Consider the following 12,608-nt stretch of genomic DNA (forward strand, 5'->3'; position numbering starts at 1 on the left):
GATAGTTTCAGCATAACATATGGAGTTTTATTATTGATCCTGCATTCTGTATTAATTTAAGGATTAATTTAATACGTAAAAAAGGTATGAGCCTAGCATCTAGCAATAGAAAGAATGATACAAGTTGTGACACAGATCATAAAACTTCATTTAATGATAGTCGTGATGTAGATTGAAAAAAAATTGGTAGGAAAGGGATTTTTAGGTTGAAAGGTGATAGGTTAGAATTTGGAGCTATTGAAGCGGAAAGAAAATGGGAAGATAGAAATGGAAGAAAATATATTACTGATAGTCTAAAACTAAAGCAAAATGTTAAAAGATATGCTAGTAGAACTTATAGCAAAATGTAAAGGCAATGAACAAATTGCTAAACAATTACAGACCGTTAGAATGTTAAATAGTAGCAATCGATTTTAACTTCTAACTATAGATGTTCTAATAGGATATATCTGTCAGGCTTAATGCCTTGACTTTTACGAAGTAGCTGGTTGTATAAATGATTCACCATTAGTATTCGTGATAAAAGATGTATTAAGGGTAAAGGCAATTATTATGCAGACATTGAAATTATATTTTAAAAAATTTTTAATTATATTTTAAATATAAATACTTTTTATAGGGTATGATACAGTAATACATAACTATAATAGACAAATATAGCTTGAACTTGAATTTTATTAATTAATGCCATAAGTCACTTTAGAGAATACAGAGTATTCTAAAAAGAATCACAACAAGTGCAGAACTAATAGAAAACAAAGAACAAATAATTTTCTGAAATTACAAATAAAAGAAAAGCTAAGATTATAAACCCCACCCTCTTTATATAAATAACTACGGTTACTCCCTCCAAATCTATTTCAAAATAGGTAAAGTCGACTATGCTATACGTAACCCATCCAGCGCCGTACCCACTCCTAGAATCGGTAAAGAACCTCCAAGCTACCATTAGCACTATCAGAAATGCATAAAATTCAATTTCCCCTATTTAACTACATATTATAGATAACAAACCTACTTCACAAAGGCCTCTGAGAACTTTTTAGTGTTATGCAATTCAGCTGATGAGAAACTTTTTAGTGTTATGCAATTCCCGAAAGGACATTCACCTCATTGCGAACAATCTTTTGGCCTAAGATCTACCTAGATAAGTCAATCCAATGATAGTCCAACATGTGACCACCATGATCAGTATACTACAAGAACTGCGGTACTCAATCTGTTACCCTTCTTATCACTCAAGTGATCATCGATTTTAAAAATTAGTAACACCAAGCCACCATGATGATCAAATTTTCCAGTATCCCCCATCCCAAAGAAAATAAGGTTACACTGAAAAAAGCGACCAAGAAAAACAAAAAGCAAAAAATAAAAACATAAATCTCAGGAAAACTCGAAGTGCAATGAGAAAAACCTGAGTAAAAAGTACCAAACATACATCTCAACTCCGTCTCCTTATTTTAGAAGATAACTCCCCTGTTAACAACATCAACTAGTAAGAAATACGTTTGTTAAAAGCTCCTTCCAAGAAATAATAGTCCAGCCTGTGAACCACTTGGCCAGTTAGACTTTAAAGGTGTAGGAACTAAGACGCATTACTTTTCAACCTTTCAGAAAGTCCAGAGGAATATTCGTATGGAACTGCCATCTTACGTCATTATTAGTAACTCCAAGACTTATGATAATGGTCCTAACTCAATATAAACCGTAAGGAGTTCAGGCAAAACTAAAGACCTCAGTAATAACTTCATATAACGTCGAAAAGTCTTTTTACTATCACTCAAGGCAAAAAATCCTCATATTTTTCATCCATGTCTTCTTGGAAAAAAATGGGTAGAGCCCAACAGGAGAGAAAGTACAATGATCAATATTACATAACTATAATAAGATCCTGGACATTTCTTATATAGATTATAACTGACTTTTTGTTAAAAAAAGTCCAATTTGCTCTTTTTTTATTTTCAGTTTTTTGCAATTATTTTGATATCCAGTAATCTGATTCATACAGATTTTTTTTTATTTTGTAGAGTTTGATGAGAGCTACAAAACAGAAAAAAGTTCACATAAATTGGACCACTGGATGCCAAAATAATCACAAAAAACCCAATTTTTTTTTTGAAATTTAGGGTCAATTTGTGAAAAGCCAACCTCTGAGTTGTATATGTAATGTTTGAGGTCCTACTATAACAGCAGAAATATCACGTGAAATTTAGGGATACAGGATAAATAGCATATACTTCCTGGAATTCTTTAAGATTTCACAAATTTTTATAGAAGTAAAATTATTTGAATGAAATCACGTTAGATAATCTTTATTCAAAAAGAAAGTTAGCAACAGTCAAAAATTTTTATTACTATGTACTGTTTTAAATTTATACTGCAAGTACTTTTATTTTATTATTTTGGCATCAAAAAATCTAAAAAAAATATATAAATTGAAAAAAAAAATGTATGAATTAAATTTATAAATAAATTATTAATTGATTCCACTTTATTTATTTATTTATTTTTTAAATTATTATATTTAAAGGAGAGTGGTACTAATCATTACAAAGAAAAATAAATTTACATAACCTAAATAAACAAAAAAGTGATTTAGATTATGATAATTCAGGTTGGTATTATCACAATATGTAGAATTAATCTGAATTATTATAAGTTTTAGCCAACATATTTTATTACAAATTTGGGCCAATTATATAAAAATCATGTAATTTCAAATACTTATAACTAATTATTTTTCAATTTAATAATATTTCTAATGATTTTAATAACAAATTCTTAAATTTTGAATACCTTATTAACCTACTAAAATTTGGATATTCTGGTGATATATATTTTAATAATTCATTTTGTTAATTAATTAAACCTTAATCTTATACATAATATATAATACTATTTTTACCTATAGTATTTAATATAAAACATATTTAAGATCCTTAAGATTTCTTGTGGGTAAAAAAATGAACCCATTTAATAAAACTTACTATCATTCTTACATAAAAAATATAAGGCCAAGAAAAATCATTTAATTTTTATTTTAATTACCTTAAGAACCTGTGTGGTGGCACTTTTGTGCATGTTTATACCTTATTTAAATAGGAATGATCAATCAATCTAGGATTATAAATAATTTAAACCGAAACTAAAACTTACCAATAAATTTCTGGGACCAAAACATCTTTATCACGTGGAGATTGGTTTAAAATCCATTTATTGCATTTATGACAAAGTGCTTCTTTCATACCAGTTTTTTTATTAACTCTTTCTGCAGTAGGTTGTGCAAATGGCCTCCCAGTAATAGAAGAAACACCATGTTGATAATTAAGATGATACCTAAAAAAACGTGAATTTTGAAAATAGTTTTATAAAAAAAAAGAGTATTAAATTGTACATCTTACCAGTAGGCTGAAATTTTTGTTTTAAGCCATCTCGCAGGTTCACAATGAGGACAAAGTCCTTCCTTTGATTTACCAACTCCACGTACCCACCGAGGAGTGTACCTAACCAAAATAGCGTAAAAGATTACAAATTAAATTAAAGGTACATAAATTTATAAATTCAAATAAAAAACTCACATATCTCCGTCAAATCGCGGCGGCTGTTTAGTCACTTCTGGACCATTATCTGGTGGGGGAGCTCGGTCTAAAGATCCAAATCTTAGTTCGTCTTGATTAGAACTGACATCAATTTCCATTCCTGAACTTTTGCTAGTAAAACTGCTATCATCGCTTTCATTGCTTTCATTATCACCCGACATAGGAGTATTTGGAAGAGCTAAATCAGTAGAATTTTGTTTTTGACTAGTTATACTAACTTTATTTATTTCTACTTTGTGGGGAGTGAGTTGCGGTGACAAAACTCCTTCGTCACCACCATTATTAAGATTTTGAGTGCTAATACTATGTAATGGAGAACCATTTTTCGATTTATTTTCGTTTTCTTTAACTAGGTTACATACTTTAATGCGTTTATGACCACTAAGTAGGTTATATGCTGCAACTTTGGTATCTGCATTTTTATCTGAACAGTTCTTACGTTTTGAGTTAAAATTCTTGCAATTGATACACAACCACTGAATGTCCATTGTTTCTATGGAAGGTTTTTCTCCTTTGCTGCAACATGCAACATGTTGAATAACATGACAATTTATGCAAGATACTAAATGTCCACCGATCTTTGAACATTTTTGACATTTCTCATATAGTGAAGAGTGAATTGTTGGTAAACTTGGAATATTAATATTTGGTGATGAGATTGATGGCGAAGTTATCGGCGTGGTACCAAATATACTTGAGATTGTCGATGAAGGAAGAAGTCTCAAGAATAATTGTAATACATTATCTTGATGGATATCTCGTACTTGCAAATCTTCATTCCGTGTCATTTTACGCAAAATTTGTAATACTGGTCGTTCTTGAGCCAATGGAATAAGTGCGAGTTTTAACTTGTGTAATGCACAATTAAGTTTTTCGTTATCTTTTTCTAAAGATTCATATCTTTCTAATTGTTTATTATGTTCCCGTGTGAGTCTAGTAACCGATTCTTTAAGCGCATTAGTAACTTGGTTTTGGCGAGTACGCGTTCTTTCTAAATTACGAATAGTATTATTTCTTTCTACAAAAATAATAGTAAACCTATTTATTCCAACGATCAATTATTGAGTATTATATATGTTAGTCTAATTTTAACTAATTATTACCTTCTTCACATAAAGCATATTGACATTCAAACTTTGAAGGTAAAGCTTCAATTTCTTCCTTCTCATTATCATTAATAGCGGTAATACTCGTAAATTCTCCAGAAGTAATAAGTTTTGGTTGTGTTGAAATGCAGTTATTTTCGATATGTGGCGCAGACGATCCGGCTAAACATGTGGTCATATTCATTTGAGGTCTGCAATTTGATTGCTTATAAAAATAATTTTCGTTAGTTTATTGAAAAAAAAAAGGATTGAAATGTTCATGAAACTTACTATTTGGTCCGATGCTTCCAATAGTAAATGCAAAGGATTCACTGGTGGAGTATGGTTAGTTTCGATATTGTTATTTAATGGTGTATGAGACTACAAAATAAATTTATTAATAAAAAAAATTAAATAGTAGAAAAATGCTTTAAATTTAATTACCGAATAGTTTTCACGTGGTGGCATACATTTTGAGCAGTACCATGGTCGATTGGGATCTTGAAATCCGCTTTTCATTAAGCACCCTGAAAGTATTAATTGAAAAAAACAATTACTTTAAAATTCATTATCTACTTGATAAGGAATTCCATAGAGTAACAACCTACCGGTATGGGAATAAACAATACAATTTGGTGAGGCGCAAGGTACCCAAGAATTGATATCTTGCGGATTTAAAGCGGAACGGCAAAAATAACAAGAATAACCGATTGGCTCCTGATTCTTTAATTAATTCATAGCTGTATTAGTAATTGTATATTTCCTTTAACATAAAAACTTGTATTGAATCGTAGATCTGTAATGTAGATCATAAGATCTTAGATTGCTCGACAAAAAAAAAAAGATTGCAGATGTCAAATCTCAAATTTGGGAATTGAGCAAGCGTGAAAAAATGTGTTAAAAATGTCACCAAAGTTGACGATTAAATTGGCAGATGATCATATCATAGTTTAATAGTTTAATATAAAAAAACAAAGAATTAAGAACTCTTTATTGGTAACACAACTCACCCAAAATGTTTGAGGATCTTTATAAATTTTCGTTACCGTTTCTCCGGAAGTGACTTGACCAACAACTCTTGCATAAGACTGTTCATTATTAAATGAAGTTGTATATGGAGTTGTTTTATGATAAGAAAGTGCACTAGAACTGTGAATCTTGCTGTTTCCAGTATCATTTTTGAAGTGAAACTGTCCTCCTGAAGAAAACAAAATATTGTAACATTTAATTTAGTTTATAAATAGACCTTTTTTTTCGTTCTACTTTTTTTTACCTCTCAAGCTTTCAGTAGAGTCTATGGGGTACATTTATTAAAACGAGAACTTTTGGAGATAGAGAAAAGTTTATATGCGTCGAAAAATTTTATCAAGATATGCGTAACACTTTTCAACGCGTTTACGTAAGTTTACGAAAATTTTAGAAAAAGGTAGATATTTAATAAGTTGCAAAGAAAGGATAAAGGAGTTAATAAACACAAATGGAAACCATCAAGTTTAATAAATACTGTTACCTGAACAATGGGCACGGCGCACATGCAACCAAGTAAGAAAAAAAGTATAATGATTAATTGTTTTTACTATTTTTTGAGTAAAAAAATTTAGTGTGAAAAAAAATAAGGTATAGTCATAAGAGAGAACAAAATATTATTATTGAAAATCCGAATATTCTATATAGACTATATATACAAAAATCAAACCAGTTTTTATTGATAAGATTACTTTTACGCTAATCGATGGGAAAAATTGGGAAATATAATGCGGTAATTAAATCTATAAACATTTATTTTATGTATTTTGATATTTTTAACAAACTATTTTTTCGGAGGTTCAAATAAATCTCTTCATTGTGATTGATTGTGATAATTGACGACTACATTTTTATTTTAATACCTCAGCGCATGATGCAACAATTTGATATTGATCCTTTATCATGCGCTTCTTATGCTAATCGTTATTGATGCACATCTCCTTGATAAATGATATGTACATTTGTTGAAAAAAAAACCAGCATTGATGCTCGAAATCTTTGATTGATGTATTATAAAACAATTATAGTTTTTTTTCTCTAACTAATGGTACCTGCGTTTTATTTAACAATCGCGTTAACAATGTAACTATTTAACGCAAATAATATGTTAAATATCACCTGACTTGTAAGATAGTTAGCAAAACAATTGATCGTTATTTTTGGTTAATTTCTTAAATATTTCAAACAAAAAAAAAAATTATTTTTATTTTTTTATATAATAAAATATTATTATACAAAAAATTTCATTAACTTTGTTAAATTTTATATTGTTCAGAGTCCGTAAAATCAAACATATTAAATATATTCAAAGGTTTTGATACAAACAATAATAATTGTTTTTAAATCACTTTGATGCGAAAAAGAACTTCCATATCAATTCTTTATACATTATATCCTTAATACATTCTATTGAAAATATCTCTAGAATATTATAAGGTGAAAAGGAGATAAAAAGGAACGAAACAAAAATTATCAAACCCGAACTTTAAATAACAATGTGTTTAATTACCATCATATTGATGTTTTGTTCCACAAAATTGGATTTTCTCCTAATTTTTATTCCTGTTATCTTAACTTAAAGGTAGCTTGATGACTATTTAAACGTAGATGAATAATAGATAAATTGTATCATTTTTAATGTGACTATGATTGCCTTAACAGATCTTTTCGTGAAGCATATGCTTGTTTGGCCCATGCTTTCATATCGACATCGACATCTTCGTACTTTTTCAAAAAGGGATGTTCCTAAAATAATTAATAATGTTGAATAAATATGTTTGTCTGAAAATTCCTCACTTAAAAATTCTTACCAGTAGTTGTGCGTAAGTAAGCCGATTTTGAGGATTTTTATTCAAGCTGATAATGAAATAAAAGAAAGAAAGAAAGAAGAAAAGAAAAAGAAAAAAAAGAAAGGAAAATGTACGATTTAATAGCTTATAAAATAATAATAATGGTAGAATATTTTTTTTATGCAAATTATTACCATTGTGCTACAAAATCGCGACATTCTGCAGAAAAATTATCTTCAGGTAAGGAAGGAGGATCTCCTTGAACAATGGCATTTAATTGAGCGAATAAACCAACTCTCTCGTTCTTATCCGGAACAGGATAAGGATATTTACCAGTACCAAGTTCAAGCATAGATAGCCCAAGTGACCAAACGTCAGATTGTACTGTATATGTACTTGCATCACCTTGAATTATTCTTTCTGGCTATAATATGTATTGAATTTTAATAATCAATGTTAATATTACAATATAATTAATAATAATCATACCGCCATATAACTTTGGCACCCGATATTGGTTTTTGCGCGTGATTGTATTAATTGGCCGGAAACTCCAAAGTCACATAATTTCACTTCTCCTTCCATATTTACAAGAACATTTGTGGGTTTCACATCTAAAAACAAATGATGATGAGCAATATGATACATATTATAGTGAATCTCGATAAACCGGACTCATTATACCCGGTTTATTGAGATTGCTTGTGTTTATTTATCAATTGATTGCCTCCATAATGAGTATTAAAGTACTTAAATAACATACCACGGTGTATAATGTTTAATGAATCTTTTAGAAACTTTAACCCTTTTACCATCTATTAATACAAAAGAATTGTTATCAGATGAATGCTTACTATTACTTTTTGGACATAAAAAAGATACCATACCGCAAATGTAATTTTGGCGAGAACGTCTTCAGGAATACCCCCTCCGTATAATTTATCCAATGATCCTGCGTCCATATATTCCATACAATAATAAACACAAGACTCAATGAAGAAAGCACCATAAAATTCAACAATATAGGAACTTCGAGATTGATGAAGGATATCCAGCTCCATTAGTATTTGATTTAATTTAGCTTCATCAAGTTCAAGACGAATTTCCTAAAAAGAAAGATATAAACGTCTGTTTGGAAATTCCTTTGAATAAACCTATCGTATTATTAAACAAAAACTAACCTTCATTGCCATAGTTACGTTGGTAGGCTTGTGAAACACCTTTTGTACTGTACCATATTGTCCTTTCCCGAGTTCTTCCAATAATTCAAACTCTTCCATATTAATTTTATAACTGTTACCATTACTAAAATCCACTCCTTGAGCATGTAAAACTGCCTTTCCATCAAAATTAAGTTTTCCAGAAGGATCGCTAACGAAAAAAAACAGATAGAATAGTATGAATATATATTAAGAATTTACAATTAAGCTTTTATAATATAATACTAACACAAACGGCGAAAAGTTGGCAAACGGCGTTTTTGTTGGACCGCCCATGGCTTCTGGTAGTTTCATCACAGGCCCTTTTCTCGTTGTTCGCATTTTAGTTTCTTTCTTTAATTTGGACGCCGTTTGAATTCCACCTGGAGTAGTAAAAGGGGACTTGTTTGGGACAGGTCTAACCGGAGTAGAGACTTCGGCTTTGCTGTCAGTAACAGCCAAAGAACTTTGTTCGTTGAGATCCAAACCGGCAATATTAATTGGTAAACTTTTTTAAAAAAGATCGAATATAATCGAAAAGTTGAAATTTTTGAATAAATTAGAACGTCGAAAAACAAAATTGTAAAGTTGGTTGTAATATAATTAATTAATCATAAACTTTCTCGAACTATAATTTGCTATTTTTATATGCACCGGATATTTTTACGGCAAATTTGAAACTTTAACTTATTATTGTTAGCCGCATATATGCATATAGATAGTATATAGTTAATATATTATATAAACTTCTCAATCAGAAATAATAAATTGCTGGAAAAATTAGGTCTAAGTACATAAGTACATACACTACTACTAATTTATATCAACTATTTAAATCCTCTTCATAAGATACCAGTAACTACAGGTATTTTATGGTTTCTAAATCAGGTATTTTATACAAATTTCAAACCAATACCTAGGGGTATTATAGGTGAGTGCTAAATGAATGTTCATTTAGTCAATTAATTATATCAATAAAAAAAAAGGTTTTATTTATTATAAACAAATGTAAATAATTAACAAATACGGAAGAAATAAAATTTAATAAACTATATTGATTGAAGTTGAGTGTTATATATATATTTGGCTATAACTATGCTAAACTATTTAAATCTGACTTTACTGTCCCGGTCTTAATTCTTGAAATATAGGGATCTAATCTCACATACCAATACAAAATATAAACTATATGAACTTATCCTTCGTTTCGATGACATTAAAAAAAAAATATAACAAGGAATAACTAACAAATAAAATATAAAATTGCAAGATTGGGTCTGGTTGCTACAATTCCATGAATAAATAATTTTAATCATCCTCATGTGCATGATCAAAAAGATAGTTCGCTGCCATCTCTTCATTACGCTCACAAGCAAGGAAAGCTTCGATAGCGAGAGCGCGTTCAAATCCAAGGGCTTCCAGCTACCAATTATAATAACAATCATTAATACAGTTGTCTATTTAAAAATTAATTATTAACTTCCAATTTTACCCTATCAATTGCTTCCTTTTCTTCCTGTGTAACAGAAACGTATTGTGGAGGTGGGAGATTTCCTTCACGTGTTTCTTCACCACCGCCGCCACCTTCTTGCAAAATCCGGAGAAAGTTTGCAGGATCATTATTAATAAGCTGATATTCGATGTTAATGTAAAATAAGATTTAATTAATATGAAATGAATAGTTTATTGCAAATTAATAATACTATTAATTCACCTGCAACAATTGAGGATTTGAAGCTCCAATTTGTTGGACTAAATGTTGCAACAATGCCGGATTTTGTTGAACAAGTTGCCGCAATTGTTGAAGTTGTGGTTGATTTCTCAAACCAGCTAGTGCATCAACATTCCCACCTTGTTGCTGCTGTTGCTGCTGTTGCTGTTGTTGTGAAAATGCTTCAAACAGGTTTTGTGGTTGTGGTTGTGGTTGTGGTTGTGGTTGTGGTTGAGGTTGTGGTTGTGGTTGTGCTATGGAAATAATAAGTTTTTAATGTCAAATTCCTAAAAACTTTGGTATTTTAACTTCAAGATTAAAATTCTACCTGTTGTTGCACTAGTGTTGGTTGATACAGGTACTGGTTGGGTAGGTTGATTTGCTGTTTGTTCTGTGGCAGTAGGTTGCTGCTCATGTTGTGCAATGTCAGGAATACCCTAGTTACAGCATAAAATGACATTAAACCTAAAATTATTTTCATTTTTATCACTACTTTACTCTACTAATTGACACATACATTTATAAGATATTCAACAGCTCTATCTGGATTATTAAAACTAGCACGCATAGCCCTCGCAACTTGATCCCGATCATACCCCATCTCCATAATATAGTTAACAGCATTTTCATAGTCGGATCCAGTAACTTAACAGCATTAATATAAATTTAGAGATATAGATCATCTAATTCATTCATAATTTAAAAAATATTTGAATACCTAGAGTGCTAGCATTGCTGTTCCATTCTGGAGATTGTATAGATTGTGTAGTGGCTGGTACGGTTGTTGCCGTAATTGATGCAGGAGGGACTGAAGGACTTGTATCAGCGACCTCAGTACTTGATTTCGAAGTAACTTCGGATCTGCTTGAACTTCCCGATGGTTTGATCGGTGTTTTTGGCTACAAGAAAATTATACATATACTTGTTAAGGTTCTCTGTGTCGAAGTGGAATTATATATTTATATTTATTTATTAAATTCTTAAATTACCTTGGGAACCTTAGAAACCATTAATACTAAAAACTCATTCTCTGAAATGGGATATTCAGATATTTTCTTTTCATCATTCAAAACTTTTCCTGAACAAAGAAATTTACGTATTTCAATTAAGATGGATAGACCATATAACAAATCATAATAAAAAACAATATCATACCTTTAGAGATGAGCTTTTGGAGAGACACAGCATGTCCTTGACTTTCTTCAATTTTTTGCTTTAACTGAAGAATCTAAAAATATATTTACACAAATGTTAATAAATTTGTTAATTATTAAACCTAAAACACTTTATCTACCGTTGTTTCATTAGGATCAACATCTAATTGAAACTGTGTCTGTTGCAAGGTTTTAAACGTGATCTTCATTTTAACGACAGTTAAGTCTTCTCACTTAGTCTTTCGATCAGTGCTGTCTTAAGATTTTCGACAAGGTATTTATATTACGAAATTTTCATACCTAGAATCTTACGTGTTCTGTGTATCGTAAGACCGCTGCGTCGTTGATAGAAAGCTTTTTATTAGTCATAGCTGCGCATAAAAGGAGAAAAAACTCTCACGTGCAGTATGAATATGCACAATCGATATTTACGCGAGTACTTTTCTCTCTCATTCTTAGTACAAGGAAAAAATTGCATAATCATGAATGAAAGGTAAATTAGGACAATAAACCTATTCCACACCGTCATATACCTCGTCAAGGTGTATTTTGATTTATTTTACTTATTTTTAAGTATGTACCAAACCAGTGAAAATATCAGTGTTTGGATAGTAGGTGGGGAGCAATTAAAAAAAATATTCAGGTACGATCAAATTATATTTCGTGAAAATAATAACAAACATTTCAATTCAAGGATGTGTATTATTTGATTGGAAAAAAAAATGCAAAATTTTTTTTTTGGCAGAATTTTGAGAATTTTGACAATTAACTTTCTGCTTATATTCAAGAAACCTATTGCCACGTGAAGTGCCATCTAAAATGTTTTATAATGCATCTTTTGCTCCGAATTATAAATTTTTATCAAATATCAAATATATTTTAACATTGCACAATTTACAATGTAATAAAAATTTAAAATATAATCATTTGCTAAATGAATAAATAGTGTTTCCTGAATCCTGATGTTTATAAATTAAAGAACTAAATACATACAATAAGAAATACTATTGTAGTTTATCAGAATAAAATAAAAGAGCTTAAATC

At 30.0% G+C, this 12,608-nt stretch overlaps 4 protein-coding genes across 5 annotated transcripts; 1 reads left to right on the top strand and 3 right to left on the bottom strand.

Annotated features, from left to right (window-relative positions):
- Window positions 1-2,715: 2,715 nt before the first annotated feature.
- OCT59_017475 (uncharacterized protein) lies at window positions 2,716-5,991 on the bottom strand (the record flags this gene model as incomplete). 2 transcript variants are annotated; one of them, XM_066137517.1, is made up of 11 exons in its annotated part: window positions 2,716-2,948; window positions 3,049-3,089; window positions 3,157-3,336; window positions 3,402-3,503; window positions 3,579-4,617; window positions 4,703-4,910; window positions 4,976-5,065; window positions 5,129-5,211; window positions 5,293-5,407; window positions 5,695-5,882; window positions 5,958-5,991. In XM_066137517.1, the coding sequence occupies 10 exons, from the start codon at window positions 5,989-5,991 to the stop codon at window positions 3,050-3,052; spliced, it is 2,079 nt and encodes a 692-aa protein (XP_066004094.1). In that variant the 3' UTR covers window positions 2,716-2,948; window position 3,049. The 2 variants fall into 2 exon arrangements, with proteins under 2 accessions (XP_066004094.1, XP_066004095.1); XM_066137518.1 differs by lacking the exons at window positions 5,129-5,211; window positions 5,293-5,407; window positions 5,695-5,882; window positions 5,958-5,991 and having other exon boundaries at window positions 2,801-2,938; window positions 4,976-5,086.
- Window positions 5,992-6,890: 899 nt separating this feature from the next.
- OCT59_017476 (MAP kinase kinase Wis1) lies at window positions 6,891-9,484 on the bottom strand. Its single transcript, XM_025317121.2, has 8 exons — window positions 8,950-9,484; window positions 8,682-8,871; window positions 8,388-8,606; window positions 8,264-8,315; window positions 7,990-8,114; window positions 7,695-7,924; window positions 7,522-7,567; window positions 6,891-7,456 (listed from the first exon to the last, which is right to left on the bottom strand). Exons 1-8 carry the CDS (start codon window positions 9,039-9,041, stop codon window positions 7,355-7,357), a joined length of 1,056 nt encoding a protein of 351 aa, XP_025178881.1. The 5' UTR covers window positions 9,042-9,484; the 3' UTR covers window positions 6,891-7,354.
- Window positions 9,485-9,665: 181 nt separating this feature from the next.
- OCT59_017477 (uncharacterized protein) lies at window positions 9,666-11,835 on the bottom strand. The gene is made up of 9 exons (XM_025323279.2): window positions 11,705-11,835; window positions 11,566-11,638; window positions 11,400-11,488; window positions 11,129-11,309; window positions 10,928-11,055; window positions 10,739-10,847; window positions 10,414-10,664; window positions 10,192-10,329; window positions 9,666-10,121 (listed from the first exon to the last, which is right to left on the bottom strand). Exons 1-9 carry the CDS (start codon window positions 11,771-11,773, stop codon window positions 10,008-10,010), a joined length of 1,152 nt encoding a protein of 383 aa, XP_025178882.1. The 5' UTR covers window positions 11,774-11,835; the 3' UTR covers window positions 9,666-10,007.
- A 211-nt stretch (window positions 11,836-12,046) lies between these two features.
- Window positions 12,047-12,506, top strand: OCT59_017478 (uncharacterized protein; the record flags this gene model as incomplete). The annotated part of the gene is made up of 3 exons (XM_066137519.1): window positions 12,047-12,057; window positions 12,139-12,207; window positions 12,353-12,506. The coding sequence occupies 3 exons, from the start codon at window positions 12,047-12,049 to the stop codon at window positions 12,504-12,506; spliced, it is 234 nt and encodes a 77-aa protein (XP_066004096.1).
- Between the last annotated feature and the right edge of the window lie 102 nt (window positions 12,507-12,608).

Source organism: Rhizophagus irregularis, chromosome 26 (assembly GCF_026210795.1).
Source record: "Rhizophagus irregularis chromosome 26, complete sequence".
Lineage (NCBI taxonomy): Eukaryota > Fungi > Glomeromycota > Glomeromycetes > Glomerales > Glomeraceae > Rhizophagus > Rhizophagus irregularis.